This window comes from Gymnogyps californianus, chromosome 9 (genome assembly GCF_018139145.2).
Source record: "Gymnogyps californianus isolate 813 chromosome 9, ASM1813914v2, whole genome shotgun sequence".
NCBI classification, from domain to species: Eukaryota; Metazoa; Chordata; class Aves; order Accipitriformes; family Cathartidae; genus Gymnogyps; species Gymnogyps californianus.
In genome coordinates this window covers 11,931,617-11,943,851 of record NC_059479.1, presented here as the reverse complement: position 1 = coordinate 11,943,851, position 12,235 = coordinate 11,931,617, and the positions used below count along the sequence as shown (strand labels likewise).

Here is a 12,235-nt window from a genome sequence, read left to right as displayed (position 1 = left end):
CCACCAGGACGGGCCGAGCCAGCTCCATCCCACCGTCACCACCATGCATGCCTTTCCCACTGTGGGGTTCCCTGCGGGAGGCCACCATGTGCCCAGGCCAGGCTTTTGAGACTTGTTTTTGGGGAGTCCCCGTTTGGAGGCAGAGGAAAGGGTGCACCTCATCTCCTCGGCTCACCCAGCACCCGGTCCCCCAAGGCAGCGCCAAATGGGGAGGCACCAGCACCCGCAGGCGCTGGGTGGCCAAGCTACCCTCTAGCAGTGGTTGGTTTTTAAATAGCATCAAACTTCCTGTGCAAATAAAGCCTTTCTGGGATTTTCAGTGGTGTGCTGGGGGTTTGTCTCTGCCAAGGACCCTGCAGCCAGCTCCAGCTCCCGGTGGGGCCCTCCATGTGTGGGAGTGATGTGGGGACGAGGGCACAACAGCCCTGCAGGGACAGGAGCCCTGACCTGCAGCTACATGCAGATATCATTACCTCCATGGGTGATTTTTCTGACATAATTGGTGGTGACTGTCGGGTTTTATCTCCCACGTGGGAGATGCCAGCAGGGCTGGGCGGGAGCCCCCTGTGAGCTCCCAGCCCCAAACCCCATCACTCTCCTCCCCCTGCCAGCTCTGTGGGGTGCTCCCTGTGGTCATCCCAGCTCCTTTCCACCCCATCCAGGCTTGGCCAGGGGACAGGATCCAAGATGGGGCAGATGTGGGGATGGGCAGGGCTCCGGCTCTGTGGTGGAGCTCAGACACCCGAACACGGGCAAGCATCCCGACGGGCGAGCCTCCCTGTGCGGCCCCTTTGCGCCAGCTTGCTGGGCGGGCGCCAGCCTTACAGAGCTGCCAGCTGTCCTGGGGGGCTTACGCCAGCCCTGCAGTGCCATCCGGGGCCAGCGCTTTTGTCCCCAGCTGGTGCAGGGGCAGGCAGAGCCCGCAGCTGAGGGCCGAACACCCAAGCAAACATCAATCTCCCTCTGTCCTCCCAGCCAAGTTTCACAGACCAGCTCTGTTGGTACCTCGCAGCCCCGTCGCCTGCCCTGCCCCACTGGGGTCTCCTGCAGCAGGGAGGAGAGAAAGCGAGGTGCACCCATGCCAGTTTGGTGCTGGGGTTGTTCTTTAGATGGGACAAACCAAACCTCTCCAAGGTCTTGCTTCTGCCCCCACCCCAATCCTAGAGAGGACGCGGCCAAGGGGAGAGCTGGGAGCCATTTCACGCCAGTGTGGTGCGTCTGGCTTCTTCACTCCCTGCTCTCCTTTCCCTCCCTTGTCGAACATCAGGTCTGGGCACGCAGTGTGTGTTTGGAGATAAATGCTGCGGTCAGCCCTAAGCCACCTGGCTCCAGGAACTGGCATGTCCCAGAAGAATGAAAATGGTAAAAACTCAACATATCCTTCCTAAGCTAAAGCCCCTGGGTGCTTGGGCTGGTTGTGGCAAGGTGGGGGGGCCTTGCTGCTGGCACCGCACTAGCAAAGGCATGAGGGGAGTGCTGCCCCAGGGCCCCCCAGACCCTTGGGGTTTGGGTGTCCCCGGGAGCAGTTTAGGGGTCAGGAGCAGCACTCAGCCCCCACCTCTGGTCCTCCCAGCAGCCCAGTTTGAACTGGGAGCCGCTGGGACACCCACACAGCTGCAGGGCTGTCACTGCCCTCCAGTACACAACTCCAGCAGGTCCCTCACATCTTGGGGACAGCAGCAGCACCCAGGCTGGGGGTGCTGAGCCCCGCGCCCTCCCACAGGTCGCAGCATGGCCAGGGACCAGCCCAGGTGACTCCATCCACCAGCAAAGCCCATGGCCTTTGGACGGAGTCAGTTTTCCGTTTCCCGCCTGAGGCTGTGCATTGGGGGATGCATCCCAGCCACCACGGGAAGCAGCTGTGGGCACAGGACCAACAGCCAAATTAATTGCTGGTTTAAATGGAAGTTAATGGAGTTACACTGGGTTAACGGGACTCCCAGACAGTAAAATGAGCATCATCAGCACTGGCAGCTTCCCGACAGCCTGCTAACAGCACGCCCAGGGCCAGGCAGCCACGGGCACACACAGGTTTGGGGCAGCACAGCCCCTCGCCAGCCCCAAGGGCTCCCTGGGGCACCTGCGTGGAGCTGAGGAAACGTGCCCTTGGCTGGGCACTGCGACGGCATGCCAGCCAGGCCCCCACTCCACCAACCACAGAGGGCCTGATCCTGCTGGAGCCAAGCTCTGCTGCTGCGCATGGCAGCACTGGGGTGCCAAACCTTCCCTTCCTCCCCCCCTCCCTCACCAGGGCCTCCTGCCCGCACCTACAGCCTGGAGCTGCCTTGGGGCAACACCAACTGCCAGAGGTTCAGCAAACCACCCTGTCCGGATGGACTGATGCCTGCAGGACAGCATGTCCCACGCTGTTCAGGACACCGGGTTCGGAGCCAGGCAAGTTCAATGCAGCAAGAACAGGCGACAGCTCTGCTGGGGCTCTGAGCACTCAGTGCCCTTTGCACATTGCCTGGGCATGGATTTTTTTTAAAGAAAGTATCAAGCTCCAAAGCCAGCCAGCCAGTCCTGAGCGGGCCAGGGCTGCTCCTTACAGATGGGGAAACTGAGGCACGAGGAAAGTGCCAGGAGCTGGACTGGCAGCGTGCCCTGCTGGGATCCTGCCACGCCATGGTGCACGGGGCCCTCGCAGGACGGCAGACCTGCTGCAGCTGGCCCCGTGGGGGCAGGATCCTTCCACCACAGGGAAGGTCCAGGTGCAGGGCACTCAGGCAGCGTGGCTGTGCTGGCACCCCAGCCCTCAGCACAGCTCTGCCAGCACTACCCCCTGGACAGAGGAGCCCCAGGAGCCAAGGGGCACTTTGGCCCCCACCATGCCCCTGCCATCTAAGCTGCAGCATCACACCACAGCCCATCACCTCCACGCACTCAGAGGGGCTTCACCAGTGCTCTGCCAAACCCCACACCCCCATGGCCACATCCACCCCCCAAACATCACTTTGGGACCAGCCTGCACCGTTCAGGGGAAGCTGGCCAGCACATGCAGGCCACGAGGCACCCCACATGCTCCCCAGCCCAAGGGGTAGGGGTGTGCCAGGTACTCCTGGGGGCAGGCAGGACACCTGGGAAGGGGCAGTGAGGGAGGGTTGGAGCCCGGAGACAAGCAAGGATCATCCCTGCAGCACTCCCAAGCCCTGGGAATACGGGATAACTGCCCAGCTCCAGGCTGTGGTTTTGCACAAGAAAAAACAAAGCGATGAGGTTTTCCAGCCCCCAAAGTGGCTTGTTTTGTCCGACTTTGAGAAGCCTCTGCGCTTCAGCCCCTCAAGGGGCAGGGGGAGGACCCCAGCACTGAAACAAGGAGCAATTATCAAACCACGGGCTCTGAAGAGCTTTTGTTCCCTGGATGCACCAGAACAGGGATCGGAGGACACCTAGCGAGATGCCTCGATGGCCCCGTACACCAGTGGCACCCAGAGCGCAATGTCGTGGCGGCCCCAGCCCTGCAGAGGTCCCATCCTGCTCCCCTCCTCCTGCTGTGGCTGGGCCCAAGACAAGAGCTCCAGAAGGGCTGCAGGGGCTGGTCCAGCCCTGGGGGAGATGCACAGGGGGGAAGAATCGGCTCCTCATTTCCTATTGCTGCCTTGGCAGTGAGAGCCTCCATGCCTCCCTGACAGGCCACACATGCTGCCAATGTCAATACCTCCAGCAGGGTGAGGCCCAGCAGTGCTCACAGCTGTGTGACTCCTGCAAAAACAAGGATTAAATCTGGGGCTCATCTCAGAGATGCTGACTGGGATGCAGGTGCCCCTTACAGCTCTCTGGGTCCTGCTGACACCAGCACTGCCCATTCCCAGAGGCTCTCATCTCAACCTCCAGTCACGCTGATTTTACTGGTGCAAATGGGGCAATGCCCCAGTGACTATGACTTATTCTTGTGGCTGAACTTGTTTGAAGAGAGACCACAATCTCTGAGTGCAAAAATCTGGATGGGCACAGGCACCCCAGGCAGAGACACACTGGATCGAGCCCCTCAGGGATCCCCACAAGCAAGCAGAGCGGCAGCAAACAGCCTGGCCGTACCCCAAGCTCTGTATCAGCCTCTTGCCAGCACTGGATCCAGCCCCAGGCTTCACTCTGATCCCTGGATCCCTGCAAGAGGAGAGCCAGGCTCTGCAGACACCCTGTTCCCCTTCCTTACCTCCCAACCTACAGTACCATAAAACACCCTGAGCTCACGGTAGAGACCCTGCCAGCTCTTCAGCACAGCCAAGGCACCCGAGAGCCCCATGTTCTGAATACCCCACACAGCCAGGACAGGCAGGCCGCAAGATGCTGTCTGAAGAAACGCTGTAACACCAAACCCCTCCTCCTCCATTGATTTGGACAAGCTGTCACAGTCAAGGAGCAGTAGTGCTCAAGGTAAAAGGCAAAACGAGGAAGATGAACTTGGCGGTGTGTCTCAGAGGGGTGAAGGAACCCAGGCGGCTTAAGAGGGTAGTGGTGACAGATGAGGAAAGAGAACAGGGGGAAGAAGGTGCTCTGAGGAGCAAGGTGCCGTCAGAAGGTTCATTCAGGAGCTGCTCACAGGAGGTTTTGAGGCAGGGGTGAAGACTGGAGGCAAAAACAAGCCCTGGGCCCGTGGGGAACAAACCCCCCTTCCACAGGACGCTGTCCTCACACGGTCAGCGTTGACACCACAGAGCACGCACAAACCCACCACCCCTGTGCTCACGGCAGCCCTAAGCCCCCCCAGGCCCTCACGGACAGCTCCGGCGCTCCTGAGCCCGGGCACGAGGCCGCGCTGCTGCAGGACCGGGCCCGGCAGCAGGGAGAGGGCGCATGCATAAGCTCCCACCCCGGGCACAGCCCCCCGGGCACAGCCCCCCTAGCACCTCACGGGGGCCTCGGTGCAGCAGCCGGGGAAGGCAGGCCTGGCCCACGCATGCCCCGGCAGGCACCGAGCAGGCGGCCCCAGACAAGCTCCGGCCCGGCCAGGCCTCGCCCCCATCGCCACGTGCCCTTCCTCCTTGGTCACGTGACCACCCCCCACACGTGATCGCCCGGAAGAGGGCGGGCCGCGGTGAGCCCCGCTACCCGGGATTGGTGGAGGGGTGGCGGGCGCCGCGCGGCGACTGGTCGGTCGGAAAGCCCATCGTCGCGGCGGCTCGGCAGCTGCCATGGCGGCGGTGCGGCGGGCACTGCCCTGGGCCCTGGCGGCGGCGGCGCTGGCGGCGGCGCTGGCGCTGGACAACGGGCTGGCGCGGACGCCGCCGATGGGCTGGCTGCACTGGGAGCGCTTCCTCTGCGGCACCGACTGCGCCACCGACCCGCGCCGCTGCGTCAGGTACCGCCGGCGGCGGGCGGGGGTGCCCCGGGAGTGGGGTGGGGGGTACCGGCACTGGGGGTGTCAGGGCTAGGGACAGCCGGCCCGGTGCGATGCTCTGTGGCCCTGTCCCCTGGCACCCGGTGTGCCTTCTCCGTGCCGGGGCAGAGAGCCAGGCTCGCCCCCGTGCCTCTTCTGCCGTTTGTGTGCTCGTGGCCGGCCCAGCCCCTCGGCGGAAGGGCGGCACGGTTGCCGCGTCCGTGCTAGAAATCGGGCTGCCACGTTCTCCACTTTCTTTCCTGGTCGTGCTGCCTCCCCGTACCCAGCGAGTGGCTCTTCGTGGAGATGGCCGACGTGATGGCTGCCGAGGGCTGGAGGGACGCAGGCTACGAGTTTCTCTGCATTGACGACTGCTGGATGGCCCCGACGCGGGATGAACGTGGCAGGCTCCAGGCTGACCCAAAACGGTTCCCCAGCGGGATCCGCAAGCTGGCTGACTACGTGAGTGCCACTTGCCGTGGCGCAGGGCAGCGACAGCAGTTGGGGACCTGACCTGCAGCCACACTGGGAGCAGGGGAGGAGAGGGAAGGTCGGTGGGGAACGACTGTGTAGCTGCTGAGCTAAAGCCCTGCCTGCCAGAGTGGGGTTGTGCTTTCCTTGCCAGCCCAGCTCCACTTCCTCCTGCCTTGCAGCTGCCACATCCCCAGTTCTCTTTCTGTCTGCAAGCGCAGGTCCACTCCAAGGGCCTGAAGCTGGGAATCTACAGTGATGTCGGGAACAAGACATGTGCTGGCTTCCCTGGCAGTTACAACCACTATGACCTGGACGCCCAAACGTTCGCCTCCTGGGGCGTGGACCTGCTGAAGTTTGATGGCTGCAACTCTGGCACGCTGGAGCTGCTGGCAGAAGGTAGGCGTGGGCTCAAGGCAGGACTGCGCCATGGGGTGGGAATATTCTGCAGGCAGCAGCAATTCTAGGCCTAGGATGGGCTCCAGGGAGTTGCTTTTCCCTGAGCATACTAATTTAAGGGATTTGCTTACAAAAGCAGGTATGAGACTCTGTTCCCAAGCCCAAGGTAGGGAGTGTTGCTGGCCTAAGCGTTTTTTACCTGTTCAGCCTCCTGGAGCTTTCACTGGTGTGCACAGCTTGAAAAAGCGGCTTTCTCACACCAGAGACTGCATCATGCTGAGCACGGAAACATTGACTGCGTACTCCGGGGGCTCTGTGCAGACTGCTGCCCCAGCTCTTAATGCAGCAGAGGCTTTGCCCTTCTGCAGTGCCTTTACTGGAGAGCTCAGAGCATTTCACACACTTAGCCCTTAATCCCTTTGGTGAGGCCACGTCAATGTGGATCAGCTTGAAGCTAGAACAGCTTGTGTCAGCCATAAAAAGGGCAGTTAACAGGGCTTTTAACAGAAAAAAATGAAGGGAATTCTGGCATGAAAATCCTACTGGGGTTTTCATTTTAAAGCACGCCGGTGTAAATCCCAGTTCAGAAGTTATTTGCACACAGGCTGGCAAGTCAGCAGCTGAAAGCTCAATAGCTCACTGTGCCGAGGGGGCTTGGCTATAGACTCTCTGCAAGCACAAGCAAATCCCAGTGCCACAGGAGCAGATTTGTGGGAAGAACAATGCAACTTGGAAGGCCATTTTCTCTTGACTGGGCTCTCGCTGCTGGCACAGTCAGCACTGCAGTGTTTGGCAGCAGGAATCCTGCATGTAGTCCTGGCTCTGCCTGGCAGGGAGAACCTGCCCAAGTGACAATCCCATCGAAGCCCGTTGGTGGGGCATATGCCAGCTGCCGCCACCAGGAGCACAGCTCAGCACCATAAGTGACAGCTGAGCTGAAAGCTCTTGTTGGATCATATGTGTAACCCAGATACAATCCAGTTGTATTGAAGCAGTTCCAGGGGAGAGAGCAAACTTTTTGTTCCCTCTCTGCTGATTAAAAGAGACTTAACAAACAGGCCTGTCTGGGGACAGGGACAGGAAAAAACTAGGGCTTTTGCATTCCTGCCCAGTCCATATGGCGCAAATGCCTCGTAAGAGCATACTCCTGCAACATTACCCAGCGAAGCTGTACTCAGCAGCTTGATAGATACCAACTTGTATTTCCCAGGTATCTAGAGGGAAAAATGCCATACAGCAAAACTGCAGCCTCTTCCCATGGCTGTGTGTACAAAGAGATCAGCAGTCTCGGAGCAATAAGCCTGCCCATGACCTGTAGCAAAGCTGTGAAGAAGCTCACCTGTCCTTGGGATGCAGGAGACTGGCTGCAGACTATAAGCTCCCCTGTCCTCCCTGTGGTGTTTCAGCCGTGATAGTGTTCAGCCTTGATTTTGCAAGAGTTGAACTGAAACCTGAGCCTGTGACATTGGATTAGTTCCTCTGTTTGACCAAGGAGATTGTGTAACCTCTGTCTGTCCCCTTCCTTTAGGTTACAGGCACATGTCTCTGGCCCTGAACAAGACTGGAAGGAGCATTGTGTACTCCTGTGAGTGGCCTTTCTACTTGAGGCCCATGCAGCAGGTAAGGAGTGTTTCTCAAGGCTTATCCTGGGACTGAAAGTGGGAAGAACAGAAAAGCATTAAGACTGCAAAACAGCCTCCCGAGAAACTTGCTGCTCTCTGGTCTGACAGAGAACAATACTCTAAGGTGGAGGAAAACCACTTATTCCTCTAGAGCCCTGAAGTGTACCTGAGGCAAGTCATTACTCTGCTGAAAAGAATTCAGTAGGATCCTGCAGCATGAAGGCACAGCCCAGCTGGAGCATGCCAAAGAACACAGTAGCATCCATCTGCTTTCTGTCTCCAAGGAACCAAGCAACAAAACATTGGCAATGCAGACACACAGCTAGGAGAGAGTTCGGTGTTATTCCTCCTGGATGCAGAGTGCTGCAGACTCAGCGTTACAGTTGCCTCTAGGGACCAGGAGAGAGACTTTAGGACAGCCTATTTAATAGGAATTCTCCACATTGTTTACCAACAGATTTCTGCCAGCCAGGGTCCATGACCGACATATTGCTCTCCACCCATAGCTGGCTTCCCCTGTGCCAGCCATGACAGGATGGTGCCATTCCCTCCCACTGGGAATTAAATGCATTAGTCACTGAAGGCTGTAAACCCAAGAAATGGCAGTAATTACTGGGATGTCACGGTTTAATCCCACTGGCCCCGTCACACCTTCAGTAAAATAGCGCTCAAAGGAATTTTCTAACAACAGAGCTACGTGGACACAACTATTCTCCCAAGGGAAGCAATAGTGTTGTCTGGAGCGTTGAGGACCAGAGTTACTGGGCACAAGGCGTCCTAGGGAACCAACATGCACTAGATCATCCAGATAGCTGGTGATGGAAGGTGTTATCATAGTTCTCCCCTAAATTATCCCTGATCCAGTCTAGCCTTGTGTACAGTCTTGTTCTTGTACGGCCAGGCTCTCTGGCTAATCACACTCATTTTTTTGGCAGCCCAATTACACGGAGATCAAACAGTACTGCAATCACTGGAGGAACTTTTTTGATGTCTATGATTCCTGGAGCAGCATCAAGAGTATCTTGGACTGGACAGCACTTCACCAGGACAGCATTGTGAAGATAGCTGGGCCAGGGGGCTGGAATGATCCTGACATGGCAAGTAGAGCAACGCCCACCTCCCTTGCAGCACCAGTAAAAAATCCTTTTGTCGACTGTAGGCTGAGAAGGATGGAAAGGGAGAGAATCGGGGGAGAAGCATTGAGGGGAAGGGCTCTGACAGGGCCCTAGGATCAGGAACTTGATGAGAGGGTCCCTGGCTGGAAAGGGAAAGAGAACTACAGCTATGGACAGTACTGAGGAAGCGCTGTCTCTGTAATGCAGCTTCTACAAGCAGTGCCAGTTCTGAACACAGGCATGGCAGTGGCAGACAGTCTCCAAAGTGCTGATCTTCCACCAGAGGGAAAACCTCTGGGTGCCAGGCTGGGTGCCAGCATTGCAAGGAAGGAGTAGCTGCATCCAAAAGCAGATTCTTAAATGCTGCCTAGCCAGTTAAGAATCCTTTACCTCCACCAGTGGTTCATCCTAAATTGCCACACTAGTCATGCCTTGCCCTTCCCAACCAGCTGGTCCTGCTCCTGGCACTCAGCCTATCTAACCAGTCCCCAAACCGGGGTCACACCCTCAGCATCCTGTCATTTGCCAGTGCTGGGCCAGGTTGGTGGCCCAGTTTCTCCTCAGCGGGCAGCATTACCAGGCTTTTGGTTTTTTTCTTGTCACAGCTGGTGATTGGAAACTTTGGACTCAGCTGGGACCAGGCAGTGACTCAGATGGCAATGTGGGCTATTATGGCAGCTCCCCTCTTCATGTCCAACGACCTGCGGCACATTAGTCCTGATGCCAAGTGGCTGCTCCAGAACAAAGAGGTGATCGCCATCAACCAGGATCCGCTGGGCAAGCAGGGATACCAGATCACCAAGGTATGGCAGGACCGGGCTGGGGGTGCGGTGTGGGGCACAGGCAGCCAGCCTCCTCAGAAAGGGGACACTGGGGACACATGGGGTACAGAGGAGTGCTCAGCGTTTGGGAACAGGAGCCCAGTGAGCCCACTTGTTCCTGAAGCCTGCTTAAACAGACAGGCATGAAGACCATCAGTTCTGCCTCCCCTAACATTAAGCCCTGGGTTTATTTTCTCCTTGGCAGGACAAGAACTTTGAGCTGTGGGAGCGGCCCCTGTCTGGCCAAGCCTATGCTGTGGCGGTGCTGAACCAGCAGGAGATTGGGGGACCCCAGAACTTCACCTTCTCCCTCACCTTCCTTGGCAATGGGCTAGCCTGCAACCCAGCATGCTCTGTCCAGCAGATCCTGCCAGCCAGCAGGGACTGGGGGGTTTACAGCTGGGTCTCCTCCCTGAGCGTGGAGGTGAACCCAACAGGCACTGTGCTACTGAAAGTAGTGGCACTGTAGGAGGTGCAAAGGCAATCTTTTCGTAAGCCTCAGACTCTGTCTAAACTTCTTGTCACAAGAAGCCTGTCTCCTTCCTCCAAGCGGGGTGCCTTTGTTCTCTCCTCAGGCGTTCACTACTCAAGTGCTTCTACGTGGACTTTGAACCTTGAGACTAATGTGACAAATACCCATCACTCCATCACCAAGAGATAACAGAGAAAGGGGTGCTGCTTCTCTTCTGTTTACCCTTTTTCTAGCATCTCACCTAACTCCTTCTCCAAGGGGCTGTAAGGGCCCCAGCAGGGCAACAACTCCTGTTAATGCCCGCTGCCAACCAAAGAAATGCAAAGGATACATGCAGCATCTTACAGCTCTCCTTGAGCATTTCAGGGACAATAAGGAAACACACCCTGGCTGCCTTGCTCTTGCTTTGCCAGGCTGGGGCACACAGTCCAAGAACAAGAAAAGCTGCTCCTACCCTGCTGAAGAAACCCAACACTCTCCTCAGAGCATGGACATCTACTTCCACCTTCTGACAACTCAGGGACTGGCCTAAATCACTGCACTTCTTAACAACTGCTTTCTTTACAGCTGCCTGCTTAGTATAAATGTGATTAAGTATCATGCCTTAGGACTCAGCTTTTGAGGGTTTCTCCTTACCCCAGGAGTCTTCCTTACCCCAGGAGTCTTCCTCCCACCAGTGGCTGTCACTTCCCTTTAGATGACAATTCCCTCTCCACCCTTCATGGGGCCACTGGGGTCCCCTTCCTCAGTGAGCTGCCTTCCAGAAATACCTGTGTGCTTAGTTTCCACTGCTGGCAGTAGCCTTTAGGTTGAATAACACAGGTCCTTCTGAGACAGGAGATGGATACTTAATCACTTATGCAACCATCCCGTACAACTATGTTCTCTTCTGACTACTACACAATCAGGATGTCTTGATTTGTTCTTACTTCTGTGATTAAGCACTTCGATTAAAATGTCCCTTAAAAAGGCTAAGCTTTTTCTTAGTTCCACTGTACAGGAGTACAGCGTGGTATCTGAAATTAAATCAGGTTTTAGAAAACAGGCCAGTTTGTTCCAGTCACTTAAGTTCTTGTAAAATTTGTCACTGTTACTACAAACAGCGCTCAGTAAAGCTGACACAATGCAGCCATACAGTCCCTCTCACAGGCAGAGGCCAAAGCTACTGCTGCTGACAGCTTAAGCAGCAGGAGTTTGAAAACACCAATCACATCAGCCAGTACTGAATAAGCAAAAATACAAATTCTGTTACTGTTCAGTAACTGAGCGCTCTCAGTCCCTATGAAGATGTGAAGAGGTATTTCTCCATCCTCCAGCTCTATATTTCCACTACTAGAAAGTTACTCTTGAGAGAGCTCCACATCACATTCCCAGTACCTGCCAACAGTGGACTTCCTACTCACAGGGAGCATATTGCTGCCTGAAGTGGATGATCCCTTCAAAGCCCAGGGTAGGCTGTCCTACCAGGGTAGATACGTATCACACTCTTGGTAGTTGCCTATCAATCAGTCACCACTCATTTGAAACTTCAGTGCTGTGCTTGGGCTTTTTCTTTTAAAGAAAATTCTAAGAAGAGGTGCCAACAGCAGTCAGACACAGGGGGCAGGCAGCTGAGGCCTGCCACACCATCACTTTCAGTGTGACAGCATGCAGCTGGATGAACCATGGGCATGAAGCTGTCCCTCTCCTGTCTCTGAGCTACCGTAACACTCGCAGCCACTGCACACAGGTCGTAGCTGAGCCGCAGCACATAACCACTGCCTAATGTGCAGGTGGGGCTTCATCTGATGAAGCCCCTGGTACTAAACCCACTAGCTGCTCCAGGGCCTTTGCTCATGCGTTGCCCCTTAGGGCAGTACGGCTGTTTCCTGGTGGCAGAGAGGGGCCTACAGCCAAGCGCAGGGGCTGTTTGCGGGAGTTCAGATTACTCTGGACCCTACTGTGTTGAAACCATTGCTGGGTGCAAGGAATCTTACCTGCCTCTCCTCTCAGGCAAAGGCTTGGAGAGGAAAAAG

At 56.7% G+C, this 12,235-nt stretch overlaps 1 protein-coding gene across 1 annotated transcript; it reads left to right on the top strand.

Moving 5' to 3' along the window:
* The first annotated feature begins 5,135 nt into the window (after nucleotides 1–5,135).
* Nucleotides 5,136–11,258, top strand: GLA (galactosidase alpha). Its single transcript, XM_050901650.1, has 7 exons — nucleotides 5,136–5,302; nucleotides 5,608–5,782; nucleotides 6,013–6,190; nucleotides 7,719–7,810; nucleotides 8,748–8,909; nucleotides 9,533–9,730; nucleotides 9,954–11,258. Exons 1-7 carry the CDS (start codon nucleotides 5,136–5,138, stop codon nucleotides 10,215–10,217), a joined length of 1,236 nt encoding a protein of 411 aa, XP_050757607.1. The 3' UTR covers nucleotides 10,218–11,258.
* The last annotated feature ends 977 nt before the right edge of the window (nucleotides 11,259–12,235 follow it).

Coding starts and splice junctions, on each gene's coding strand:
- GLA (XM_050901650.1), top strand. CDS start 5,136: ATGGCGGCGGTGCGGCGGGCACTGCCCTGGGCCCTGGCGGCGGCGGCG. Junction 5,303..5,607: donor GACCCGCGCCGCTGCGTCAG/GTACCGCCGGCG, acceptor CCCCGTACCCAG/CGAGTGGCTCTTCGTGGAGA. Junction 7,811..8,747: donor ACTTGAGGCCCATGCAGCAG/GTAAGGAGTGTT, acceptor TTTTTTTGGCAG/CCCAATTACACGGAGATCAA.